At 36.8% G+C, this 25,452-nt stretch overlaps 1 protein-coding gene across 5 annotated transcripts in view; it reads left to right on the forward strand.

The window, feature by feature from the left end:
* PPP2R5C (protein phosphatase 2 regulatory subunit B'gamma) overlaps nt 1-25,452 on the forward strand; it is an 82,545-nt gene that overhangs the window by 32,472 nt on the left and 24,621 nt on the right. For all 5 annotated transcript variants that reach the window (XR_008577250.1, XR_008577251.1, XR_008577252.1 and 2 more), the window contains one exon: nt 18,692-18,891. Coding sequence is in view for 2 of the 5 variants with exons in the window: in XM_054826284.1 (XP_054682259.1) it covers nt 18,692-18,891 (200 nt within the window). In the remaining 3 variants the exon portion in view is untranslated. The remainder of the gene's footprint in view (nt 1-18,691; nt 18,892-25,452) is intronic.

A 25,452-nucleotide genomic window follows, 5' to 3' on the forward strand; every position in this document is an offset into this window, starting at 1 on the left:
GTAGATCTAGTTTATTGTAATAGAGAAGATACTGCTTTACCGATTTCATATAATCTTTAAAATAAAATTTCAAGATGTTGTATTGTATTTCATTTTACCCTTATATTGTAGCTATCATACTTGGCCTTAATCTTATTTAAAAAAATAATAATCTGTGAAGCCTTGTGGACTACACTGGCAGGAATTCTTTGAAAATAAATTGCAATCTTGCTTTTAATTCTAAAGCACTTTCTGTACCTGGGTCATATAGGGTATGTAATGCTGGCAGCATGAAAAGGAAATCTTCTGATCTGGCATGGGATGGGAGCTTGCTCCCCTTCCTCCTGCCCCTCCTGAACTGTAGACAGCTTTGTCTGGGCTACTTACAGCTTTGCTGAATCAACACAGTTGGAAAAATAGATGCAGGTGGCTTTTAAAAATGATGTTATGAGTCTTGCGAATAGGAAATAATGGTGTCAGAATTTTATTGACTGCTTTTGTTGTCACTGGTATATGCACCATCACCACTAAGGAGGAGCAGTAGGTATTTGTGGGATAGGAGGTGTCAGGGCTCCAAATACCCCATCCTCCAGCAGTTCATTTTGCTGCTGGTGCTCAAGGTCATCTTGGATATGTTGCAGTCACGTAATCCTGAGTCAGACTGCTGTGGAAAGACCTGTGAGAAGTCTCGTCAGGGTTCCTCTTTCACTCAGGAGTTGTCTTTAAGCTCAGGCCCTTGGCCTTGGTCATTGTCTCAGCGAGGTTGCAGCTGTGTGGTTGTCTAGCCATATACCTCGCTGATCTGGATCCCAGTGTGTTGACTACCTGGCTTGGTGTGCCTCTTCACAGTGAACTTGTTAAGCAACCACTGGACTGTTGGCTGACCCTGATCACTGTCAGCACACCTGCTCTACTTTCTTCATTCAGGTACTGTGAGACTATGCCCTTTGTCACAACCATACACTGTTGGCAGTTGTTCAAGACCAATGTGTAGAAATCAGGTCTGCAGAAGATGACTTTGGACCCTTTGCTAGAAAATGCCAAGCACCAAAAGAGCCTAATCTACTCTGAACGCAAGTGGCGTGGAGCCATTAGTGTATGCTTTTTGCTTGTGCTGAGAGCACTGGCTCAGTGAGAGTGTTTGGCCTGCTGGGGTAGCGAGCCCTTGGTCATTCCACCCACGACAGGCTTTCCAGCAGATCCGAGTTACACTACTGCTGCATTGATCTTTCTAGAGTACAAAGACGGTGGTCAGCTGAGCTGCTTGTCACTGGTTATCACGCTGAACTGAAAACTTACCTTGTATTGGAACAATCCAAAGCTTCCAAGAAAATTACAATTTCAGGTTAAGCAGCCGTTATGGCCATGGAATAACTACTGTGGTTTGTGATTCTGGAGAGACTTCAGCTTGTAGCTGGCTGTGAAACAAATGGTGTAGCCAAAGCAAATGGTCATGGGATATTTGCCCGGAGAGCTCCTGCAGGATCTTCGTGTATAGGCAGGTCACTAGCTTTGAAGATGACATTAGGATGGCGCAGAGAAGAGGGTTATTAGCTATTACAAATTTTTACAAGGAGCGAAGCAGAACTGGATGGTTTTTTCAAGATGTGTCTTTCTCCTTATGGAGCCCTTCTGGCAGCTAAACCCCTAGGGTGGTGGAAGTGCACTCAAGGCCCTGACAGGAGGATCCACATAAATGGATGAGGCCTGGGGGAAGGAATCAGGACCTTTTGATTTTCCTCTCAGCACTTCAAGCAAAGAAAGCAGCTGGAAAAGCAGCATGGATTAGGACAAACAGTAAACATTTGTCACTAGACTTCAGTTACTAGTTCATATTTACTCTTGTGAGTTGGCTTTTTGAAAACTCTAGCTGTAGTACAGGCTGCAGTTGCAGGTAGAAAAGAATTGTAATTCTGCTGGCAGATTATAAATGTTTATTCATTGTGGGGCAGACATGTTTCATTAGGAATGTAGTTCAGTGCTGTTAAGAATCTTTTAATACTGTATTATCAGTACATAGAAGTAGCCCAAATGCCAGTGTTTTTTGAACTCAAGACACAGATATTTGAACAAAACATAGGTAAAACTGCGCTGATCTGCAATGGCAGAACTAGCAGCATATAGAAGTTACTTTAGTGGCTTAGTTGCTGACTGTCTGAGACTGGTAATGTCTGTCCATCCTTTTAAAAATTATTTTCAAGATGTCTTGCAAGGCATACTGAAAGTTGTGTGGGAAGGAGGGTGAGAACACCCTGATACTGTGTTAATTCAAACTGGTGCTTCCTGTAGGCCGTAACCTGTTTCAAGTATCTCATTGTCCGTCTTTCTCCTCTGCCTTCCAGAGCAGCATTTTTTTTTTGACAGATTAGACTTTGTCATTATTTAAGTTACTTTAGATCTTGTGAAAGATACTTTGACTTTTTTCAAAGATGATGTAAGTGATGTTAACTTTATCCATTTTTTCTATGTGCTCCTTGTATTAATCTTGAGTAAGGGATCATGGAAGATAGTTCATATTCCATCTTCACATATTGCTTTTCTGCAAGGCTAAAAATGTCAGTGGTAGTGGTGGTGGTGTTTTCCCTGAGCTTGGGTCACCTTTGATCTGGAGCTGAAAAGTTACCTGATAGCTGTGAACTACTGTCATGTTCTTAAAGCAACTGAGTGCTATCTAGCTATTGCAAAGTGCATTTCCACTTACTTTGTATTTTCGTACTTGGCTATGAAAGGTCAAGTCCCTTTTGACAATGTGTAAACCTAGGAAACAACTTTTAAGTGAGCTGCCTATTGCATTTAAATCTGAGTATGCAATTTATTTCTTAAAGGAAAAAAGCTCTGCACTTTCATTTTAGAAAGAACCCAACATGTGTTTCCTTTTCCTGAAAAATAATTGACCTGAAGATACTTTTGTTTAACCATACTTGTTAAAAATCATGAAGGCTCTTGCTTTTCAGAAATTGTTTCTGAGCTGAACCACAAAAAAAAAAAAATAAAATCCATTTTGTAATTAAATGGGAAGCAGAGGCCAAAGTTCACACTTCAGAAGTAATACACACAAAATTCAGCAGGCAGAACAGTAACCATTAATCTCACGATGATGTACAAAAGGAGGCTGAAAGAACTGGGTTGGTTTGCCCTGAGGAAGGGAAGGCTAAGGGGAGATCTTGTCTTTGTCTAATTAATGGGAGGGTATAACGGACAGAGCCAGGCTCTTCTCAGAGGTCCACGGTGATTGAGTGAGAAGTAACTGGTATGAGTTGCAACACAGGAGATTGCAACTGTAGACAAGGAGAAAAAAATTTCACTGTAAAAGTGGTTAAACGATAGAACAGAATATTCTGTTAGGACCTCAGCAGTAGTTAAAAAAAAAAAAAGTGGCAGGTATGTGTTTTTTACAGAACACCCATAACTAAAAGTATCTTCTGAATAAGCTAGAACTCATAAATGTACCCAGTCAGCTATTTCACCCACAGTTCTTTACATTTATCAGCTTTTGGAAAGATCTAATAGATTGAATTAATTCGCTCAGTATTGTGAGATTTTTCTGTAGCTCTTGTTAACAAGCTTGAAAGTGACAATGAATGCAGCAGTTACAAACCGTGTGACCTCGCTATTCATCTCCTCTACTGTTTATGAAAATGTTGAATAGTGTAATTTCTACCACAGATGTTTACAACATGTTTCTGGTAATCTTCCTGCATTGTAAAAACATGCTAAAAGTCTAAAAATCCAGGGATAGTTGTCACTTACCAATTTCTAATACTTTCCAAGAACTTGATAAATTTTGAGCATAATTTCCTTTACATTTGCCTTTTTTTGAGGTATTAATGTTTTATTATAGTCTGAAACTGGTCCATGCTGATTATGAAAGCATACCTAAAAATTTCAGAAAGTCACCTTTCGTTCCTTTTTTTTTTTGCTTTGGTTTGTGGTTTTTATTTAGTTGTTTTTTGTTTTTCTGTTAGAATATACTGCAGTGGAAAATGAATCTGGTTTATTCCTTCTGTATTTTCTGTGTAATGATAATCTTCACCTTCACGCACATCTTGCATTTTCCACATAAGTAGGTATTTTTAAGGATGATGAATTTAACTGGTCTGTATGTATGTTGATTTAAATATTTATTTCCTTTAATCCTTCATCATATTTAAATTTAGTAAACTATTAAGGTACAGTGGCTCTTTGTTGTGAGGAGTACAATCTTCATGGGAAGAAAGGTACACAGAGTAGGCATCTTAGTAATTTTCTTCAGAAATGCTGCCATCAGTGATTAATCTTTCCATGACTTTAAATTAAAAAATTACAGCTACTTGTAGAATAGCAGGTTTGTTTTTACTTTTGTGGAAATATTCCTGTGCAAAAGACCTTCATAATTTTTCTCACCCCTGATAATCCAATAGATGGGTTTTCCCATGGCCAGCACACATCTTCTGTCCTGCTTGTGGGTCAGTCATTGGTTTTGGATCAAGTGGATAAACCTCAGCTAAAATTTAAAGGAGATGAAAATGCTTGTTCTTCCCTTTTCTCCCATATAAGCCAATTATAATTGGATAATCTGAAGGGCTGAGAACCAGCTTCGTGTTGGGGCTAATAGCTGTGCCTTCCTACCAAGCCACCGATACTCCATTGGTACTCAGCCTGCCTCCTGGAGCTCATAGTCATCCATCTTGCCAAAAGTTTCTTATATCTTCATAGCAAGTTCTCAGTCACTGCTGCTGTTTAACATTGCTTGACTAGTTGTGCACTGAACTGTTAGCTTTGAAACCCATCCACTGTTCCTTTCTAAAAGTGTTGCCTCAAAAAGGAGAAACAAGACCATCATCTTCAAGAACAAACAGCAGTTCTATTCTTAATGAACCTAGGCCTCTCGTATCTATAGCATTGTGAAATGTTTACATAAGAATTTTGTCAGTTTAATATTAGATAACAATCTGAATTGTCAAAGGACTGATAATGGTACAAATTGACTGTGTTACTGTATTGCCTTTTGTACGGTTTTGCTAGATTTTTTTTGAAGGATGTTCAGAGTACATAGTCAGACATAGACTGATGGTTTTTTACTGATATATGCCGGAGCAACTTGTGCTGAGTGGTTTTAATACTTTACCAAGAGCAGAGTTAAAGTAGGTTGCTTAGTTGTCACTCATGCTGTGTTTAGAATGGTGACATGCTTACCGACTCTTTGTTTACGGTGCATCACTTGGTATTGGAGGATATATTTTACATTGTTACTGCTTTCACTTTGTGTGCTCTGTCATTCCTCTTTATAGAATCACAGAATGGTTTGGGTTGGAAGGGACCTTAAAGATCATGTAGTTCTAACCCCCCTGCTATGGGCAGGGACACCCTCCACCACACCAGGCAGCCCAAAGCCCCATCCAACCTGGCTTGAACACAAGCCTGTCAGGGTCCCTCTGGATGGCATCCCCCCCCCCCCTCCCCGGTGTGTCAACTGCACCACACAGCTTGGTGTTGTCAGTAAACTTGCTGAGGGTGCATTCAATCCCACTGTCCATGTCACTAACAAAGATGTTAACTTTGGGTTGTTTTTACCTTTGTGTAGATCCTTTGCCCATATGAAGAGTGTATGCGTAGGTTCTGCTGCTGGAAACAAGAAGGATGTTAAGTGTTCGCACTGCACTTAAAATCTCTAAGGGTGAAATGTCTCTGGAGGGGACTTTTTGTTGAGCCAAAAGTTCCGTGAAATAATAGGAAGGTAGTCAGCTGGAATTTTTAAGTTATTTTTACTGACTTGTGGTGTAATTCGCATGTCTTTTCAAGGAGGCAAAATTGTATTGGCATAAATGCATATTTTCCCCAATTCTTATACAGACATCAAAAATCTTCTGTGATTGTTACTATGAAATACATTTTAAGATTAAAATTCAGTGTGATCTTTTTCTGAGGAAAATTTTTATTTCGTTTCTGTTCAAAGCTTTCAATAATTAATTTAAACTTCTGTAGAGTCAGCTAATTCTCTCCATGTGCTATCAAATACTATTAGCTACTGAAACTGCATTGTAAATCACGCAGATTAAATGAGCACCAGCAACATTTAATAGATAAAGGAATATTTACGTCATATCCAGACAAGATGCTCCTCTGGTGGAGGTGGCTTTTATGTTCTAACCTTTATGCCAGAGGTAAACACCCAGTGAAAGTACAGTCTTGTCAGCCTCTCAGAGGCTTGTGCTTGGCTTCTGCCTGCATGTTTGTCTCTTAAATGACAAAACTGAGTTAAATAATGCTCCAAGTGCATGATATTTTAAAGCCACATCCGTACCTCTTTTAATCAATTCCACTTAATGCACACACAGATCATGCAGTACCATTTCTGCTATTATAACTTGCCAATTAAGTGTTCTTTTTCAAATGCAGTTAAAATTCGGGGTGGGGTCTGACTCTGGGTTGTTATCAGTAGTGGAAGCGACAGTTTTGTGCCCATTTTCATAATTACTCTTTTTACTGATAATGATCTGAATTCTATGAAGTAAATATTTTTTTATCAGTTACACAACACAAAAATGATACATGAAATGTAAAAATGTAAACACAAAGTAAAAAATTATTAATTTGGAACTTTTTGAGTTGTTTGTAGCAGTCTACTAATTTGAAACACTTTTTCATTTTGAGGAGTTTTGTGGAAGACATTTAACTTGCATTTTGGGATTAAAGGTACAAGCTGTGTGGCTTCACAAATTCTCTATTGCTTTTGCATATAAAGTGAAAACATAACAATGTCAGTGGTGTTTCAAAGGTGTCCTATGTTCATTCAAGCCAGGTTGGAAAGAAAACTTGAACAAAATTGATCAAAGCTTGAAATCCCATATATAGTTTAAGGGAAAAGTGTATTGTCTGTCCTTTAGGAGTAATAAATTTTTTTCAAAAATATTTTCCAAACTGTAACTAATCTTAACACTAGAATCTTTCTTCTAACCTATTCCCAGAATATTTTTATATCTCTTGCTCCTGTTACATCTAATCTTCCATATAAAGTATCTTAAAATCCGAAAATTGATGGATAGCAATTTTTTGAGAACTGTCTGTTAAAATTATTTGCATGCTATAAAAACTTGTGTTGTTCTTGTCCCAATAGGAAATTAACCTTTGAATCAGAAAAAACACATCCTCTCTAAAATTTTAATCATATACTTCACTGTAACTTTTATCACTCTTATTGGAACCTCAGTATTCATTAATGTAGCTTAAGGGATAAAGAATCCTAAAGCTTATTTATAAATGGAAGAAGTTAAAATAAATTGCTTTCATTGCATATCTAAATCTTCTGTTTAAAAAGAAAATTGTCAATAAAATGATTAATACTTTGGGAATTGTGCTGGGAGTGAGATGTCTAAACACGTTCATGGCTTCTGGATGTGCAGTATGGGTCAATCTTGGATTCATAGCTAATAAAGCCAAGCAACTTCTTTGTGCCCTGTAAACTTACAGATTTGTTGGAGGTGCCAATTTAAACGTGTTACATAATGAAATTCTCCACTCTTTCTGCTGTGTGAGAGGGATGGAAATTTGGGGCAAATTATCAGCAGAATGTCAGCTTTTGTGGCAGCTAAGCAACATACTCTGTTAGAGACATTTGCTAATAGGTAGTTTCTGTTCTTCTGAGAATTCCTTTGTGAGTCTGAGGACTAGTTTGACCAGATGAAGACATCTGTTTGAAGGAAATGTATGTGTTTTCAGTCAACTATGATATTTCTGAGCTAAATAGAAAATTATTAAGCACTTAATTCCTGACAGAACATGCAGGTATATTATATCTTTAATCTTCTTAAAATACAATTATGTTGAAAACATTTATGTTAGTACACTTTGAAATGGACATGGTTGGCTTTCTACTATACTTGAGTCAAAACTTTCCTTGCTGAAATGTAATTTTTATTTCCTAGCAGGGAACTGCTGGTAATTTCTGTTAGCATTTGATGTAATTGTTGCTAGTGTTTGACGTGGCCAGCGCTGGTTGCTAAGCAAATTACTGACCTAGCTCTAAAATTATTTCTTCTTCCCAACACATTGTTGCTATTGTGCTTGACCATTTCTTCTACCTGTGTGACATCACACGAGGTGCCTAAATTTCACAGGCTTATGGGAATGAAGTGTTGCTTATGCCAAAAAATGAGGAAAACTATGCACTGAATTGGAAAGTAGGATTTTTCAGGGAATTAAAAAAAACCTGCCCACCACTAACACCCCCCCCACCATCCTCCCACCACCACGCCCTTCCCCAGGGGATGGGACTTGCTGTTGGTTAAAATTTATTAAGAAATTGTTCTCAAGAAAACCATAAAAGAGTGGTGTTTGGTGATACTTTTGCATATCTTGCAATGACTGCTTGGAAGTTACAATGCTGCATGGCGATTTGGGATGATTTTAATTGTTGATTGCTGTTCAGGACCTTAGTTTGAATTTCAGCTCAAAGTTACCTGCACAGTTAAAGCTCTTCCTATGAGTAGACTCTTCAAAAGACTTACCCTATTCCCCAGCCTATTTCTAATTTTGGAAAGAGTGGAGAATTTAGAATGCTAATTCTGTGTTGTCATCAAGGAGAGGTTATGGAAGTTTTTGTTAATTTAAAAATAAATGTTAGCTTAAGACAGGCTGGAAAGTGCCTACGATTGTACTTGGAACTTAACCAGAGTTCTTGCATGGGGGCTGAGCATTTGGTTTAGGTTGCTTTGGGGTGTGAAACATGTTTGAGCATAGGAAACCATGGGGGGCTTTTCTTCATGCTTTCTAATCTACTGTGTCATCTCTTCCGAAGCCAACACATGACCCAGCATTCTTCAATGGATTCTAGTGATATCTGTTAATTATTCTAAAAGTCGTCATTAAATTCACCTATTTTGGCATTCGGAAGCATCTAATAGAAAGCAAGCAGTGACCCCCAGGTTTTAGCATACGTAGGGGGAATGAGGAGACAAAGAAGCAGGCTGAGACACTCCAGGCAAGTAACCAAGTTATTTTTCATTTTGGCAGTTGATCGTTCTTTGAATTCTGTTTATCATAGATGTGTGGCAGGTAACATTGATTGGCAAGTTACTCAGACTTGCGAGTGGCATCTGAGTAGAATTACCCAAACTCCACACACCAACCTCTGTGTTTCAGGAAGCAGCACTTCTGTTTACAGCAGATAGTTAGGCTTGATTAGCTGATATTTATTTCACCCAAGTGTCCAAAGTGGCAGCATTTAGTCAGTGGCTCATGGGTTTCTTCAATTTACTTAATATAAATCTTCTTCTGAATTACACCATGCACTTGAATTATGTTCTGTAATGTAACTGAAGTCTGGTCTCGCCACAGTAGCACTTCATTTTTTCAGAGAGATTGTTACACGTATTTTAAAACAATTTTAAAGTTTTCAAATGCAATTGAAGATGTTGCATAATAAGTTGAGGTTTATGCTATGAGAATGGATATAAGTACACTGTAACAGCTAGGAAATTGAGGATTTTTCTCTGAGGTTTCTAGTAAGTGCTTTCTGTTTAAAAATGGGGTTTGCTGTCATATTAACTGTATGTATACCAAAAAGCTCTACTGAGAGTTCTTTATCTGTTTAGTTTCTCTCTTCCATTATTAAGGCAAGTTGTCTATTTGATTATCCTCCCTGTCATTTTTCTCCCTAATTTTCAGGTAGAATTTTTATTTCATTAACTCAAGCCCATTTCAGCTTGTTTCACTTGTCATTTCCTGTATAAGCATTCCTGTTTTCTTCTTTATGGTACATTGCCTTTAAAGTATTTATACAGTTATCACTCTTAGTCTTCACTTTCTATTTTAAAATATTTTAATAGTCTAAAAATATTTTTTTCTCTTACATATTATTACAAATATATTCTCATGGACTTTTAAAATTTCATATGACTTCTAAGAAAACATTTGATTTATGATAAAACTTCATAGGACAGGAGCTTAGGTGCAGGGTGGTGTTGGTCCACTTTCAAAAAATCGTTAAAGGTAATTAAGTGCACAGATTATTCACTGTTGATCTACTTGTATCATTAGACTTATGATACACACCTGGAAAAGATGTTATTGAAAGTAATTTCAGTGCCACAAGTTTACTATGTAAAAATTATGCCAAATAGTATAAAACAGCACTTTTTTTTCTACTTCATTACCAGTCAGTCCTTAAAATCACTTATCTTAAATCTTTGACAGTTAAATGTCATTACTTAGTTTCTCTATCCTCAAAAGCACAATGTAATCTTGTAATTAGGAGAGAGCTGCCCCCAGCAATAGCCTTCAGCACTGGGTTCCCCAAGGCCCGCAGCTTTCAGAGGGGATTAGTGTTGTGAAGCACCTGTTTTGAGCTTCACTCCAGGACTGACAAACATGTGCTGCTCATTCCTTTCAGGCTCTCTTTTGGGTGGTGGCCTTTTTTTACTGTTGCTGTTTAATTAGTCTGATAATGGCTCATTTGATTCTAACAGCCCTTAATATTTTTTCCATTAGATGGAAGAACATATTGCTTTAAAAGACTCATAATCCAACGAAGAGCTGCTCGTTTGACTGAAAATTTAGCCAAGAAAGTTCTTTATGTAGAAACAGAAAAAAATTAAATGTTGTGTACCTTTCTACTTAATGAATTCCAACATCTTGCTTCTGCCTCCCCCCCTCTCCACTTCTGTATCATGATTAAGACTAATTTCATACACAAGCTGTCATAGGTGAAATAATTTTTTTTATCTTAAGTGAAGTTCTGGCTGGATCCAGACTGCAGATCAGCATACAAGCAGTATCAGTGCTATTGCATTATTGAAAACATAAAGGTTGAGTGTTCACTATTAACCAGGACTTCTTTGTTGGAAATAAAGCTTCTTTAAATAAAATCACTGGAGTACCTGAATGTCCAAAAATTTGAACTACTTGAAAATAAAGTAAAATGCAGCTTGCTTTTGAACTTTAGGTAGAAAATGTGCCACATATGTATGATTTTAAACATTGGTTTTAAACCTTATTTTCTATCAATATTCACGGAACTAGTTCTCAGATTTTGGGTGCTAGTCTTTTTCAGGTGCATTACAGAATGTGAAACAGCAGCAGTTAGGAACAGTGCAGTTTCTCCAAATGCAGGGAAATGTAAATTTCTAATTTGTAACTTCCAAGTACAAATTTCTGTTATCTGAAGATCAGCCAAAAGGTATTTCTGGCAGCAGCTCAGTTCCTTGAAAGCAAAGGAGTGAGCATAGCTGGTAATTGCATCTGGTTCTCGTTTCCCTCCTCTCCTGAATGCCTGGACTGCTACTGAGCATCATGGTGTGGCATAAAGGCAGCTGATGCAGCCGAGGGCCGTGCTGTGGAAGTTTCAGTCTGCTGTACAGGTACTGCTTGAGATTGGGAACTTCCCTTGTGCATCCACCTACCGTTCTCAGCTCACCTTCTAACTGGCCTTGAACAAAACAACTTTACTATGATAATAGCTGGTTGGAATAGTAAGTGTTTTCTTGTAATGCTTGTGGAAGGTCTAAGTACCTGTAAAATACTTTCAATTATCAATCAGGAGTTGTTTGGGAATCATAGGCTTTGTTGTTGTAGATCAGGCTGAATGTCCGTCTATCTTCAGTGTCCTGTTTCGGACAGGAAATGTGTTAAGTTTTTAAAAAAAAAAAATAAAAATTCTTGAGAATCACAGCTCGGTTCTTTTGGAGTAAGTCTGCATTCTTTTATGACACTTCACATCACTTACATGTTCATCCCTCTACCCTCGTTAGTGAGATAAAGAGCGGAAGTTTGTCCTCTTCTATGCCACTTAAAATGTTTATATATCATGCTCTCTTGAGTCTAATACAAGCACTCTGTTTTTCCATGAAGTGTTCCTGTGGCTTTGATCAATGTGGTCATTTTTCTTGTTTTAAGTGTTTCTTTTGGCAAAGAAGTGTTTCTACAGGATCAATAATGTTCCAAATAAAACAATATCAACAGCAGTATGTTTTATGTATTTTCTAGTCAATGTATGCATACAACAATATCTTGCTTGCTTTGAGTTATCTGCCAGCCAAACGCCCACTCCCAGGGTTGCTATGGTATAACATATATTGCGCGTTGTGTATAATTATAGTACTTTCTTGTATTCCTCGAGTTTATTTTTAAGTGCTGCTAGAAGTAATAGCTTTAATTAAACTTTTCCATGCATGAGTTGGAAGATTTCTTCCCTGTGCCACCCCCTTACTTCCAGTATCATGTATTAGGATAGAATACTCTTAACTAGGAGAGTGTCATCTCTAAGTAGTGTTAATTATTGTCATCAAGATTTCAATAAAATCAGTGAAAACTGTAATGAGTCTGTCAAATAATAGAAATGCAATAACAATTACTTTCTGTAACCCAGAAAAGTACTCCTTGGTTGGGATTAGGATAGTAATTTAACTAAAGGTAAATACTTTAAATGGAATTTTATCAAATGTTAGACAAGCTTTTGTAATCTTCTTTCTAGTTTTCTGTGTTTGTCTTATGTTCTTTTTTTAAGGACTTGATTGCTAGTTCTGGAAAAAAGTGCTAATTCTGGTAAATCCATGTTTCAACAGATTATGTCCCTTTCCCCATGCTTTGCAGTCCCTCTGCCTTCTTGTCTGTCAATTTCCATTTCTCTTACTCAAGATACTGAACTCTGCTTACACATAATGCAAATTACTAAAGCTTTAATGCTGCTTGCTTTTCCAATGGACATCAAATTTGAAATCTGCTAATACTTGCTTTTGACCAGTAGAAGGGACCGTGTTATTAATATACTTGATACGTTCTAGGTAGCACCCTAGTTCAGTCAAATGTTGTTTTTCCATATCATTAAAAACCCTTCAGTAGGTTTGTAGACATGTTTCATAAGATGTATCATCTGCTTGAAAGCAGGAGTCAGACTTTTGCTTGACAACAGTGTCTTAAGGAAGCAGTTACTTTTAGTATGCGATTTTTAGTTAGTCTTTTTTGCTATGACCTTGGTTTTGCATGTGCTCCTTTTCCTCTGTATGGTGGTCTGTGTATTCTTTGACTTAAACCTCTGTTTGTGTTTCTGTATGAAAAAAATCCAGCTGCCCATTTAAAATGAGAGGAACTTTTTTACTGATGTGTGTGTACATAGTCTGATAGCTATGACTATCTGACAGTTTACTGAAGAAAGAGCTATTTTTCTTTTAGTGAAATGGGGAGCTGTCAGCCAAGCAAAACTGGTACCTCTGAGCCTTTATATATGAGCAAGAAAGTCCTCAGACAGCTGAGATGAATTTTACCTTCTGTATGTATTTTCTGTAAATTACCAACCATGTCTTTTGTTTTCTGCTTTCAGAATTATGTAAGGTAGTGAGTTTTACTGACTGCAAATTGTGTTTTGTGGTAGAAATTGTATCAACTGTTCTTCCTGTCAGGACATGACCTAAAAATTTTAAACTTCTAGCTTTATTTCAATTCCAATCTGTACTAGAAAACAGCTGGTTTATGACAGCTCTGGGTCACCTACTTACCCTGCCTTGCCTTTTTGTCCTCCATTCAGCAACTATTAAATTACACTGTTGTCACAGAGAAATGTGCCCCTGTGAAAAAGATAGGGGATGGATCAATCATCAATGCCCAGTGATGCTACAATTACAATACAAAACTAAAAATGTAATTTTTGTATTTGAAGGAACAGACAAAATGTTATCCAGAGAACAGTAAGTTCTCTACAGTCCTACAATGCAAAAATATTCATGTACCATGCAATATTGAACATATGTTCAGGCACTTAAAAACTGAACTTCAGTGTTTTCTGATTTATTTTTACTTTTTCTAATTTTCTTAAGGCAAAATTTGTTTTAATATGAGGATGTGAAAAATCTTGATTTGTTAGACTCTAACTATGTTTTAGTTCTTTTAGTTATGCCGTACCTTTAAAAAATGGTGGTTTCTCAGGGTGCTGTAGTCTGTCCTGGGTGCAGAATGATGGCACATCCTGGATGAGAAGCAAGCAAGGACGGAGGGAGAGCAGTTACCAGTGTGAACAGTTCATTTGCAGTGATGTCATTTACCATGATGTCATTTACCTTTAACTCACAGTAACAATGGCTGAAAACGTGACTGAAGCTTCCAAGAAATCTGTTTTTATACAAATTTCACTGTTTAAAATTTAGCTTTTACAACCAATCATCTGTGTTCTGCTAAGGCAGTTGGTAGCTGAGTACCTGGTCTTTCCCTGACTGTTTCAAACCGAGATATGGACTGAAAGTGCTGCCTTTCAGAGTGAGGTACTGGCATATTTAGTTGGATAATAAAAGTACAGCTGGTATCAATTATACAGTGGAAAGAAACATTTTATACTCATCAGCAAGTTTATGTTGCAAGGCCACAGTCTAAGGCGATGTTGAAGATTTTAAACTGAATAGTTCCTGCAGTATCAATACTGTTAAAATAGAAGGGGTAGGGCTTGCATTTCTGTGGTTAAGTTGATCTAACAGTTATCCTGGGATTGGAAGGAAAGAAACTCCAAAAAGTCTGAGCAAGACAAAAAGCTGATCCCCAGGCCCAGAGGCTTACCTTGCTGTCGTAGTACCTACCTTCTTTTGATACTTTTTTCTAGTGTATTCTTCTGTCTCACAAAAAGGTCAGTAGGATAAATAATGCAGATTTAGGCGTAAAATATGCCGTTACAATATTTGTTTGTGTAAATCTGTGTCAGAAATTGCTGGACATACAATCCAAATGTGAGACTGAAATTCTTTGTGATTCTGAAAAACTATACTCCTGTTCTAGTAGGAGACCAGAAACAGTACTCATTTAAAGTATGATTACTGATAGGGATAAATGTTTGGATTGAATAAAGAGTCTTAAGATCATACTAGTGCTACTGTTTAGAAACAAATTCTGTGAAAATTATGTGAATAGTGGCTAGCAAATGGAGGGAGGGATGTGTATGGGGGTTTTTTTGTTTTGATTGGGGGGGTGTTTGGTTTGTGTGGTTTTGTGGTTTTTCTAAAGAAATTGCTCAGTGAATAGCTCCAAATCTTGGTTTTGGAATAATTATTAAGGAGTAACTTCTGAATAACCATGGTCTTTGGGGAATGGAGCACCAGAGTTGCTCAACTATGGGAACTTTTAGCTAATGACACCCTCTTCAAATATGTCAGTTAACTTCAGCAATTGGATGTCGGGGGTTACTGCTTAATTGAAGTGGAAGGTGATGTAGAAGTAGCCATGGAATTTACTGAAAGAACGTAACCAGATAATCCCTGGCATGTGGCTGAGGATAAATGACTTCTTGGAGTGTCTCAGAGTTGCTCTGCAGATGTGCATATGTTCTCTGCGCAAAAGTTACAGTCTATTCAGGTCAGTTTCTATTTTCTGTCATACTGAAATCAACCTTTCAAACCTTAAAATTAGGGATGATCTTGATTTGATGACAAGTACTCCAGACAAGTACCACAAGATATTTGAGGTCCAGACACTTGAAAGCTATTGATGAACAACCCGGGGGGGGAGGAGGGGGCGGGGGCAGAACCCCACCAAACAAAACACAGTTCCTTAGAAATACCTGAGGTTCTCAGTCTGTATAAACATCTCTCTCTGCTAGAATAACAAGGATGACTGAGGTACTTAAAATAGTCAAGCCACTTCAAAATAAATGGCGAGGGAGGTGGCTTGCCTTGTGAGGGTGTTTCTTGACCCTCTTAGTTGTCAGTCTTTAACTTCAGAGATTAATACTAATTACAGCTTTAATGCTTCCTCTCCTTTCAGGTTAGTGTACTGTAAATCACTGTAACTGTATGTCCATTACCTGTGCGATTATAGTCTCTATTTAAGCTTTAGCTTTGGATTTTTGTGGAGTTATATATTCATAGCACAGTATCCCTAAGTGAAATTGTGTTGGTACACGTCAGGTTGAACCACTTTCCGCTTTACAGTGAATTGGGAAAAAAGATAACCACTCCAACCACTTGTTGCATCTGAGAATTTTACATTCAGGTCATAAATTCGAGTGGCTTTCAGTATGCAAACTACTCAGTCTTTTTCCAGGAGAAATTATTCATTGCTATAGTCTTTAGTCCAAATAGAGAAAAGTGTGTGTATTCAGGTACAAAATGTGTGTGGCTTGAAGTACCCTCAATTTGTTTGCAACACTGGATAGGAATTTTGGTTTATTTGTCAAAAGGTTGTTGCTCTGTTTAGGGACACCTGTCATTTAGCACTTTCTTTCTAGTTCTTGAAGTCTTCATATCCAATGTGTCTTGGTGACACTGAAGTCTGTAACTGGTTATGGTTTCTTTCATGTATGCTACATTTTGTTCTGTATGTTCTTCAGGGCTATTGCTTTACAGTTTTGGGTTTTTTTCTGGAATTAATCTTCAGAGTAATTCAGTGTACATAACTTAAATGCCAGTTGCTTAGCTGTTTTAAACCAAAGATGTTCTCCAGGTTTATTATAACAAAAGTACTTCTGAAAGCAACTTCTCTTGGGGAGGGAGGAACTCCTCCAGCTTTTGTTGTCTTAAGGAGAAGTTTGTCAGGCACTTAAAGGAGAGCAACTCAGTTAACTGATCAATTGGACTGTACGTATCTGTCAGATATTCAGTTTATTAGATTGTACGTACATCTGTTAAGTTGTGTGTGCTTGTATTCAGTAGTACCACTTGAAATCCTTTGTTTGATGGTAGCTTCTGCTGCTTGTGTTTAAGAAAATTTTAGCATTTTATGATACTCTAAGGAACAAGAAAAGTCATCAACTGGAAGAGGTGGGAGTAAACTGCAGAAATATTTACAAAGGCAATCTAGTCCTACTCTGTTTTTAACATGCTATTAATGTCTTAGCAGTTCATATCTAACAATAAAAAAGTCACTATGGAGAAACATAAAATGTGTTACAGCATTAATTTATGGAGGCTTTTTGTGGTGTGTTCACATTTCTTGTCTTAATCTTAGTGCTGTAGTTATGTGGCCGTTTTAATTGCACATGAATTTTTGCTGCTGTCAAAATATGGTACTGCTTTCTTTACCTCTGGCCAGTTACTTTAGTATTTCCTAAGGATTGACAGTTAAGGGCCTGATCCTAAAAGTTTTTGCTGTGTATAGTGATCTGTAATTTCACATGCATTAGTCAACTGCTCATGGGATTACTTAGGCGAGAAGTAAAGCACATGCAGAATTTTGTGGCATCGAGGCTAAAGCTCTGTAGAGTTTAAAAGGCATAACTTCTGTTCTATAACTGTTGAACTGTTAACGTAGGAGGTATTTTAATTTGTCAGTGTATGAACATTTATGAACAGCAGTCTAGTGTTCCTTCTTTCTTAACAGTAGCCTAAACTTAAGCTTCTACATCTATATTTGGACTCAATGATTTTGGCTTATTTTAGTTTCAGATTATAATTGGTGGTTTTATGTTGATGTGAGTATATTTTTAATTTTTGGAAGGTTCATTGTTTTGGAAAATACCTATGGCAAAAGTGGTGCTGGCTTACTTGCTTATCAATTCTGTATATGAAGTTTGAACTGTGCAATCTAATTTCGCTTTACGTGAAAGCGCTAAATAATTACAGAGGATCAACAGGGAGAATTAAAGTGTAAAGCACAGGAAGTGAAAACTGGGAGGTAAAAACTTTAAAATTTTTTTATAACCTAGATATCCTTGTCAAACAATAAAAATACTACTGCTCAAAGACTGTATAAGGCAAGGCAACTTTTGTCTCAAAGTTGTCTGTATAGCAATGATACAATGAATTATAGAGTGTTACCAAAAGAGTACAAATATTCTTCTTTTTTTTTCTTTTGGTTTTTTTTTTTTTGCTGTTGAAGATGGAGTCTGGTCTCAGGATATCTGAAACCTGTGAAATACTTTTAATAGGTCTCACAGAAGATAGAAACCAGAATAGTTTCTTATCAGCTGCATCTGAGTGATGATTAAACAATGAGTAAATATCAAATGAGATATTTGCCCAATTTGTTTTAAAACTTACTGGTTTGGGTTTTTTTCGTATCTTATATTCATCTTGGTGTTTAAGCATGGTCTTTTCTAGAAGGCCAGTGTAGTTTAATTTTGCAGTGCTGGCCACAGTTAACCAGATGATTCTTCATGCAAGTGCTTAAATAGATTGATAATGCAAGTCTAACTCATACATGTGAAACAAACATTCAAAATAGTGTTACAAATTGACCAAATAATTGAAGATGCTAAGTGCGTTGCTCCAATTTTTAAAATATTTCTTGTGTAACTGAAATTTAAAAAACTCTTGAATAGTTGTTCCGTGCCTGGATGTGGTTACTGCAGTCTGTTGTGTCGTAGGAGGCACTTGAACTAAAAATGGACTTTGTGAGGTGGCAACTCCCAGGTTTAATAAGTGGCTCTGGCTTAAATGTAATGCTGAAACTGAAGATCCACCCATTTATCTCTAATATTAAACCCAGAGTATTTCTGCAAATGTGGCATAATGTTCTTTACACAAACTGAGCTGTTTGGGGACTTCCTTGAGATATTTTTTCAAGTATGTATTTTTTCCATGCAGTATCTATTTCTGGCAAAGGCAAGTATGCATCACTGTTGCAATTTTGATAAATCATCCTGCCACTTACAGTCTATTTTACTGGGGTTCATACTCTGGACCATTATATTCCGGAGAGTCATTTGAAGCTTGCTTGTAGTCTTAAACACTGCTATCTATGCTTGTGTGTCGGGAAGTAAAAATGGGGAGAAGACTGAAGTCCAATACAATATAATTTATAACCAATTATTTTCACTTTTCAGATGTTCCTCCTGCTGATCAAGAAAAGCTTTTTATCCAGAAGTTACGACAATGTTGTGTACTTTTTGACTTTGTTTCTGATCCACTAAGTGACCTAAAGTGGAAGGAAGTAAAACGAGCAGCTTTAAGTGAAATGGTAGAATATATCACACACAATCGCAATGTGATTACAGAACCTATTTACCCTGAAGTAGTACATATGGTAAGTGATTTAACAATGAGAACTATTTTGAATTTTTTTAATTCAGTTACTTCTTCAGCTGTATCAGTTTATCTTAAGAAATCTTACTGAAGTCTTAAAAAAATATTAACTATGTTGGCACATCTGCAAAATGGTAATATAACTACTTTTAAATCTCGTTGCCGGTGTTGACGACTCTTCTTTGTAAGATAAACTAGACACATATATGAAGCAGAAGTAAATGAGGGTTTAAGTTGGTAAAAATGAAACCTTATATTTAAAAAAAAAAAAAAAGAGGACGGGTTTGCTTTTTTCCCCACAAATCTTTTTGGAATGGATGTTTATAAAAATAGGAAAGTTAAATGCATCTAGCTGTTAAAAAAAAAAAAGTAGATTGCAAAAATGAAAACTTGAAAAAATTTAGATTAGAATAAAGATCACCTGCGCAAGCTTGACACTTAATTTTAGGTAATCCTGTTCAGTACCAGTGACTGATTTTATTCCGTATTCAGAGATGAAAATGAGAGTCAGACCTTATTTAGTATACAGGATGGCAGATGAGTATTCTGCTGGAACAAGCCATCTTTCAGCTCTGTGGTGACTAGACACCAGTTGCCTGGAGTAGCAGTTGGGTTGAGGTCTGTAGCTGTTGTCTGCAATACACTGAGAAAAGAAAGCATCTTTTGAAATTCCTGACTAGTAAGCCTGCAAGAAACTCTTAACTGTGTGTGATGCGATGGCTTTTCCCAAGGCTTTATAAACTTGGGGTGAATTTTCAGGGGAATAAGAAAACAATGCATCTTTAACATAAACATGAACTCAGTCAAATTTTGAGATGTTCCTAGAAATCAGAGACTTTGAAGCTTCTTCAAAGATTCTAAGGATTTATAGTATGAAAGATGTTGCTTATTCTGAAGATTGCTTGTTATCTAAATCAACCATAAGTGTTTGCTGATACAGAAGTTATTTTCATAAGAACTTCTGAGTATATGAGGATTACATATAACTCTAGATGTCAAGCATGTACAGAAAGCTTTGAGGATGGTTAATGAGGAGATGTGGGATCGTGGCTTTCCCATGTCTTGATTGCTTCTTTATATCTGTTTTTTGCTAATTGGTGGCTTGTTTTGGAATACTTGACATTGACAAAAGGGGAGTTATGAAAGACAATAAGCTTGCTGAGACTCCATTTAGGTAAAATGGACTTCATGATGAGTTCCTGAATATTTGTCAGACATCAATGTTTGCTCTGTGTAAGAAGTCTTAACTGCCCATAATTTAATAACTTTTGCCTTATGTGCCTGCATTATCTTCATCCAGCAGTTATGGCCAGAATAGTTGGCTGAGAAGAATGTATACTTTCTTTGCTTTCAGTTGCAACTAGTGGTAATAAAGTCTGCACTTCAGTTAGTTTAATAAATCTTGGTGCAGAAATGGGCTGCTATCTTAATTGCCAGTGTTTTGCTGGGAGCATGCAGCATCTGTTTGAGAATTCTTTCAGTGGATTTAAAATTTTTACATGCAGTGTTCCAAAGGGTGCAGGGTTTCCTTGCATGGGACTTACACAGCACTGCGATAGACGCTGTCAGTGAAGGCACCTGGACTAGTGTTTTGAGGTTAAAGTCAGATATCAGGTTTTTTTAGGCTGCTTTTATGAAACAATTTTCTTTTGGTCATCTGTTCTGAAACAACTGTATTCGTCCTGCAGTAGTACTATCAGCTTCTTCCTTTCAGGCATGTATGTGTAGATTGAAGTGTACTTTTGGTAAGTTCTAGCAGTAGATTGAGTTAATTGCATGGATTTTAAGGAAAAATAAATCTAATGCCTTTTTGTACTGTAAGACTCTTCTAAGAGACCTTGATAAGGTGTGTGCTGCTACTGCCACTGATTTGTATTAATAAGGAATAGTGTTTTCAGTAAAATTGAGGGAGATCAACAGATACTCAGATTTGAGAGTGGGTTTGGTTTGGAAAGCTTGTGGTTGATAGTTGGCCAGGAATTAAGACTTTACTGTACCATTTTGTTCTTCCTCACAATTTGGAGGTTACTCATTTATGTCTGAGTATATAGAGATATACATGCATATAAGTGTGTGTATAATCTTTGATTTTGTTACTATATTATTTGGGCCAAACACTTATGGCAATGAATTTCACAAGTTATCTGTTTAAGAATAATAATAAAATAATACTTTTCCTTTTCAATAGCTTCAATCTTCTCTCTGACAAGAGAAGCATCTACCTTATCATCTCGTTCTTCATTATTCTTTGTGATTGTAGCGCTCATGTCATGTCCATCCACCTCACACTTCTTTTTTTTCTTTGTGTCCTGGGCTAATTTATAGTAAGATCTTGTCTTTAAGCTATATATTCATCTAGTAGCTTAGTTCAATTATTTAATGTTAATCATAAGTCTCCTTTTCAAAAGATACAAGAGAAATTAATTTCTAAAGTGGATTTGATGTTATTCTCCAGAGTGGATCCAAGAGTTTCTTCCCTTTCTTCCTGAAAGAGCCAGCTGATATCTCGTTCAAATTCCTTTTATATTTATAACCAAAGACGTGATGGTAAAGGAAATGCTTTTATTAAATGGTTGTATAACAAGTTCCGTTTCTCAGGTATAATATAGTACGGTTGGATTGATGAGCGTCAGAGCAGGAACTTACCTTTTCTCAAAGCTGTAAGACATGTACTCAAATGTCTGAATAAATCTTGTAAATAATAAATGTTGTTTTTTAATCAAAAGTATCTGTTACAGATTCTTATTTAGAAAAGAATATATGGGGGTTTTTTATCTTGGTTTTTGTGGAAAACAGGGCTTTATGAGAATATTCTGTTGTGCACTGGTTTGTCAGAACCACAGACACTTAGGATATTAGTTTTGTAGAACTTTGTGAGAATTGCTAGCTATGTAGAGTACATACCCAAATTAATGCAGCTTTCCATATCGGGAAAAGATGGACAGTATCTGGATTGTATCTGTTTTAAGTAAGACTATGAAAGTGAACATCCATATGAATATTCACTTCCCCAGCTAGCCAAGGCAAGGGTATTGAAGAGGGCTGCAAGGAAGCTAGGGCAGTGCTGGATGTGGAGGTCCAGGGTTATAAGTATTCTGAGAAAGAAGTAGATCAAAAGCTTATATAAATATGGCTTATTTCTGTAGCACAATAATTTCCTTAGTGGTGGTGATGATGATGAAGTACTTGTGGATGGTAAATTAATACTTTTGTGAAGCATATAGGCTAATATTACTTTAAAAATTGATAATATATAGGAACAAATCTAATTTTATAACTAGGTATTTTCAGCAACTGGAGCAGTTTTCACTGCAACTTTTCATGCATAATGTAAATGAAATTACATACTCTGTTATACACATGGGGAGGGTTTTTTTTTTGCTTTGAGAGTTTTGTGGGTGTGGCTTTGGTTTAGTTTTCTTTTTTTTACGCTGATCTTTGGTCTAGAATAAGAGATTACTGTGAATAGAAGTGTACTACTTGTGACTCTAGCTATTAGGACAGCTTTATTCCCATGAATGTAGAAGGCGCAGACTTTCCGATTACATAGCTTGTCATTCAGGGCTGTTCATGTCAGGTTTCACTTGGGCTGCTCAGCAGGAGGGAGGAGAAAATGTGTAATGATCTCTGCTTATTTGCTTGAAAATATTCTCCAGTGTTATACAAAATGGGCCACCAGGGAAAACAGGGCGCTTAGCTATCATTACAGCAAATATATCTGTGAAGTGGTAAAAGTGCAAGTTGTTTGCTTTTTATTTTTAGTTCTCCCATCCTCGTAAGTTATGTCCTTTGGAGTCAAGTATCATCAGTGCTAACAGCATAGAGGGAATTTCAGCACACTAGCCCAGTTTTCATAGAGACTCAAATTTCATAAATTGGGGGTGGTGGTTTGTGGGGTTTTGTTGGGAGGGGAGAGGGGGAAACTGGGGATAGGATGTGTTTAAGTTGTGCTGTATTTACTTAGTACTTCTGTGAGAATTTGGCCTTAGAGGAAATTAGGTTTTGCAGCTTGTGCCTTGTATCTTTGGGCAAGACTGAGATGTTAGGAAAAAGATCAGCCATTTGACAGAAAGGTAAAGGTCTCACTGATAATAATTAATTGAAAATTTTCCTAAATTTCACTGGCTTAATAGACAAGAGGGTTTCAAGTTTGTGCCTCACTAAGAGATGCTGCACATTGATTTGAGCAGTTTTATGTTCTGTTGATCAAGAATATGAAACACAAAACAGATCAGATCAGGCTTCATTGATACCATTGCTCATGGAACAAATTATTCTGGTTTTGGGTTTTATGTCTTTCCGTTTGATATTCTCAAAAATAAAAAATATAAAACATTATACCTAATGCCTTATATGACCCAGCTTTTCTTTATAGTGAGAGCCTGAGACTTTCTCATCAAGAAAAGGCTGTTTATTCTTCCATTTGCTTAACCACTTTAGCAAGTTGTAAATGTCAAGTCTAGTCTTCCTAGGTTTGTTTTCTTGGAAGACCATTGATTATTGTAAATTTTCACCATATGTTCTTAAACAAAATTTGGAGGTTATTAGTTGCTTGATGCCCATGCTTTTAAAGAGGGGAACATAAAGATATTTTAGGTTTACGTTTTAATTCTATAAAATAGTAATTACTTTGATACGCCAGTCTCCATCTGTATCAGACTTACATCTTGGTTGCTGAAATGAAGGAATATTCTGAAGAGAACCAGAGCATGAGCATGACTTTTCCTTCATGGGAATATGATGTAATTCTTGCAGATTTAGCTGATGCAGTTTGATACTGCCTCCCACTGTCTGCTCTGCCATCTGTCAGATGTGAAATGGTGGGACAGCACATGCATATGCTCCTTAGCCCTGGCAGTTAATAGGTAATTCACAGCATAATTTTAAACTGTGATTGGAGGTGTTAATGAGAAGAAGTCAGAATGTGAAGAGGGAAACATGGTATTCTGTTGCATGTCCCAGAACTCCACCAAAGATGAGTGGAATGCATTCCTCTAAAGCAGCATCTTTAAACTGAGAAAGCTTAATCTTTCAGAGCTTTCAAGTAATCTTCAAATGATCAGCCAGAAAGCTTTGATGCTATTTAAAAAAAAAAAAACAACAAACTGACAAAACGCAAACCAACAAAAAAACCCCCACAGTACAACCTGAGAAAAAAATGTGTGTATGGCATATATGATTATAATTTGTGATGGAATTTGAACATAATAAAGATTCAAATTGTGGCATAGAGAATAGATTTAAAATATGATATTGGAGTATATTTTGCATTCTGAATAGCTACATTATAAGTAAACTCAAACTTAGAGGGTTTTGGGGTTTTTCCTTAAATTGAGCTGCATTACACGCTTGTTGAAAGCATAGGAACCTTTCAGCTGATGAAATAAATAAAATGTTCTTTTGCATCCTCAAATAAGACATTCAGTTCAGTGCAAGTTCCAATGGAGTAATCTTTTTTTCCTAGCTGGTCCTGGACATGATCTGTACTGGCATGTTTGCTGAGCCAAGTATTGATTTTCTTGAAAAGGCTCTGTAAATGTTGCTGCTGCTCCTGGTGATGTAGCCTTTTGCAAAGAATTTTCCTTTTCCTGACAAATTGGCTTCTCTGCCCTTTTGTATCTTACTTTGAGACTTAGGGAATGTATTCTCAGATTTTCCCCTAAATACTTGCAAAAAGACACCTCCAATCTGTTACAGGAATAGAATATCAATAACAATGAGTTAACTCTTACCACTACTTGTGGTATGTATTTAGGATAGAATATGTGTCTTATGCTGAAGCTCCACACAGCCAGCTGCAGCTGATAAATCAATTTTGTGCAGGATGTAGCTCTCCATTCAGCATAGCCACTGTTCTCATTGTGAGCAGAGGTTTACTTTAAAATATCTTAGTATTTTTATAAAGCACAAAATGATCTGTGCATTTGAAAGCAGAATTCACTTTAGTGTTGTAAGAAGAAATAGAATTGAAGATATTTTCTTTATGTAGCCTAATATACTCAACCATTACGAAGGGTTAGGACAGTACACTGCTGTTTTTATTTTGGCAGTCTTCTCATCATTTCTGCAATGTGTTCAAGCTGCTGAGAGACTGAGGCATTTGTCTCAAAGGATCATTTTGAAGTAGTGGAGGCGGTTTGGGACCATATACTAATTTGATTTGATCTTTTTTTTTTATTATTCTGTACAAAAATAAGTCTAGGCTGCTTGATACTGGTTTGATAATGAGCAAGCAACAAAATAGGGCAAGAAAGTCTCTATTGGGCGCACTTACGTGGCTAAATAGATTACATTTTTCTACTTGCTCAGCAATTTGGTTGTCTCCTACCAACATCTGCCGTACCTAATACTCTGGATTACAAGTGGAATTGAGGAATTGGTCTCTTTTCGGTACTGACAGCTATAGCTGCTTTGCATATACAGATAAAGGCTTTCTTGGGTTCTTAGTGGCACATGCAGAAACCTGTTCCGTGCAACTTGCTCAGTAGAGTTTTAATCATTAACTCCGGGTGTGAGAAGGACCATTGGAATCACCAGCTAGTTGTTCCTTTCATATCCACAA

This window comes from Grus americana, chromosome 5 (genome assembly GCF_028858705.1).
Source record: "Grus americana isolate bGruAme1 chromosome 5, bGruAme1.mat, whole genome shotgun sequence".
In the NCBI taxonomy this organism is placed as follows: Eukaryota; Metazoa; Chordata; class Aves; order Gruiformes; family Gruidae; genus Grus; species Grus americana.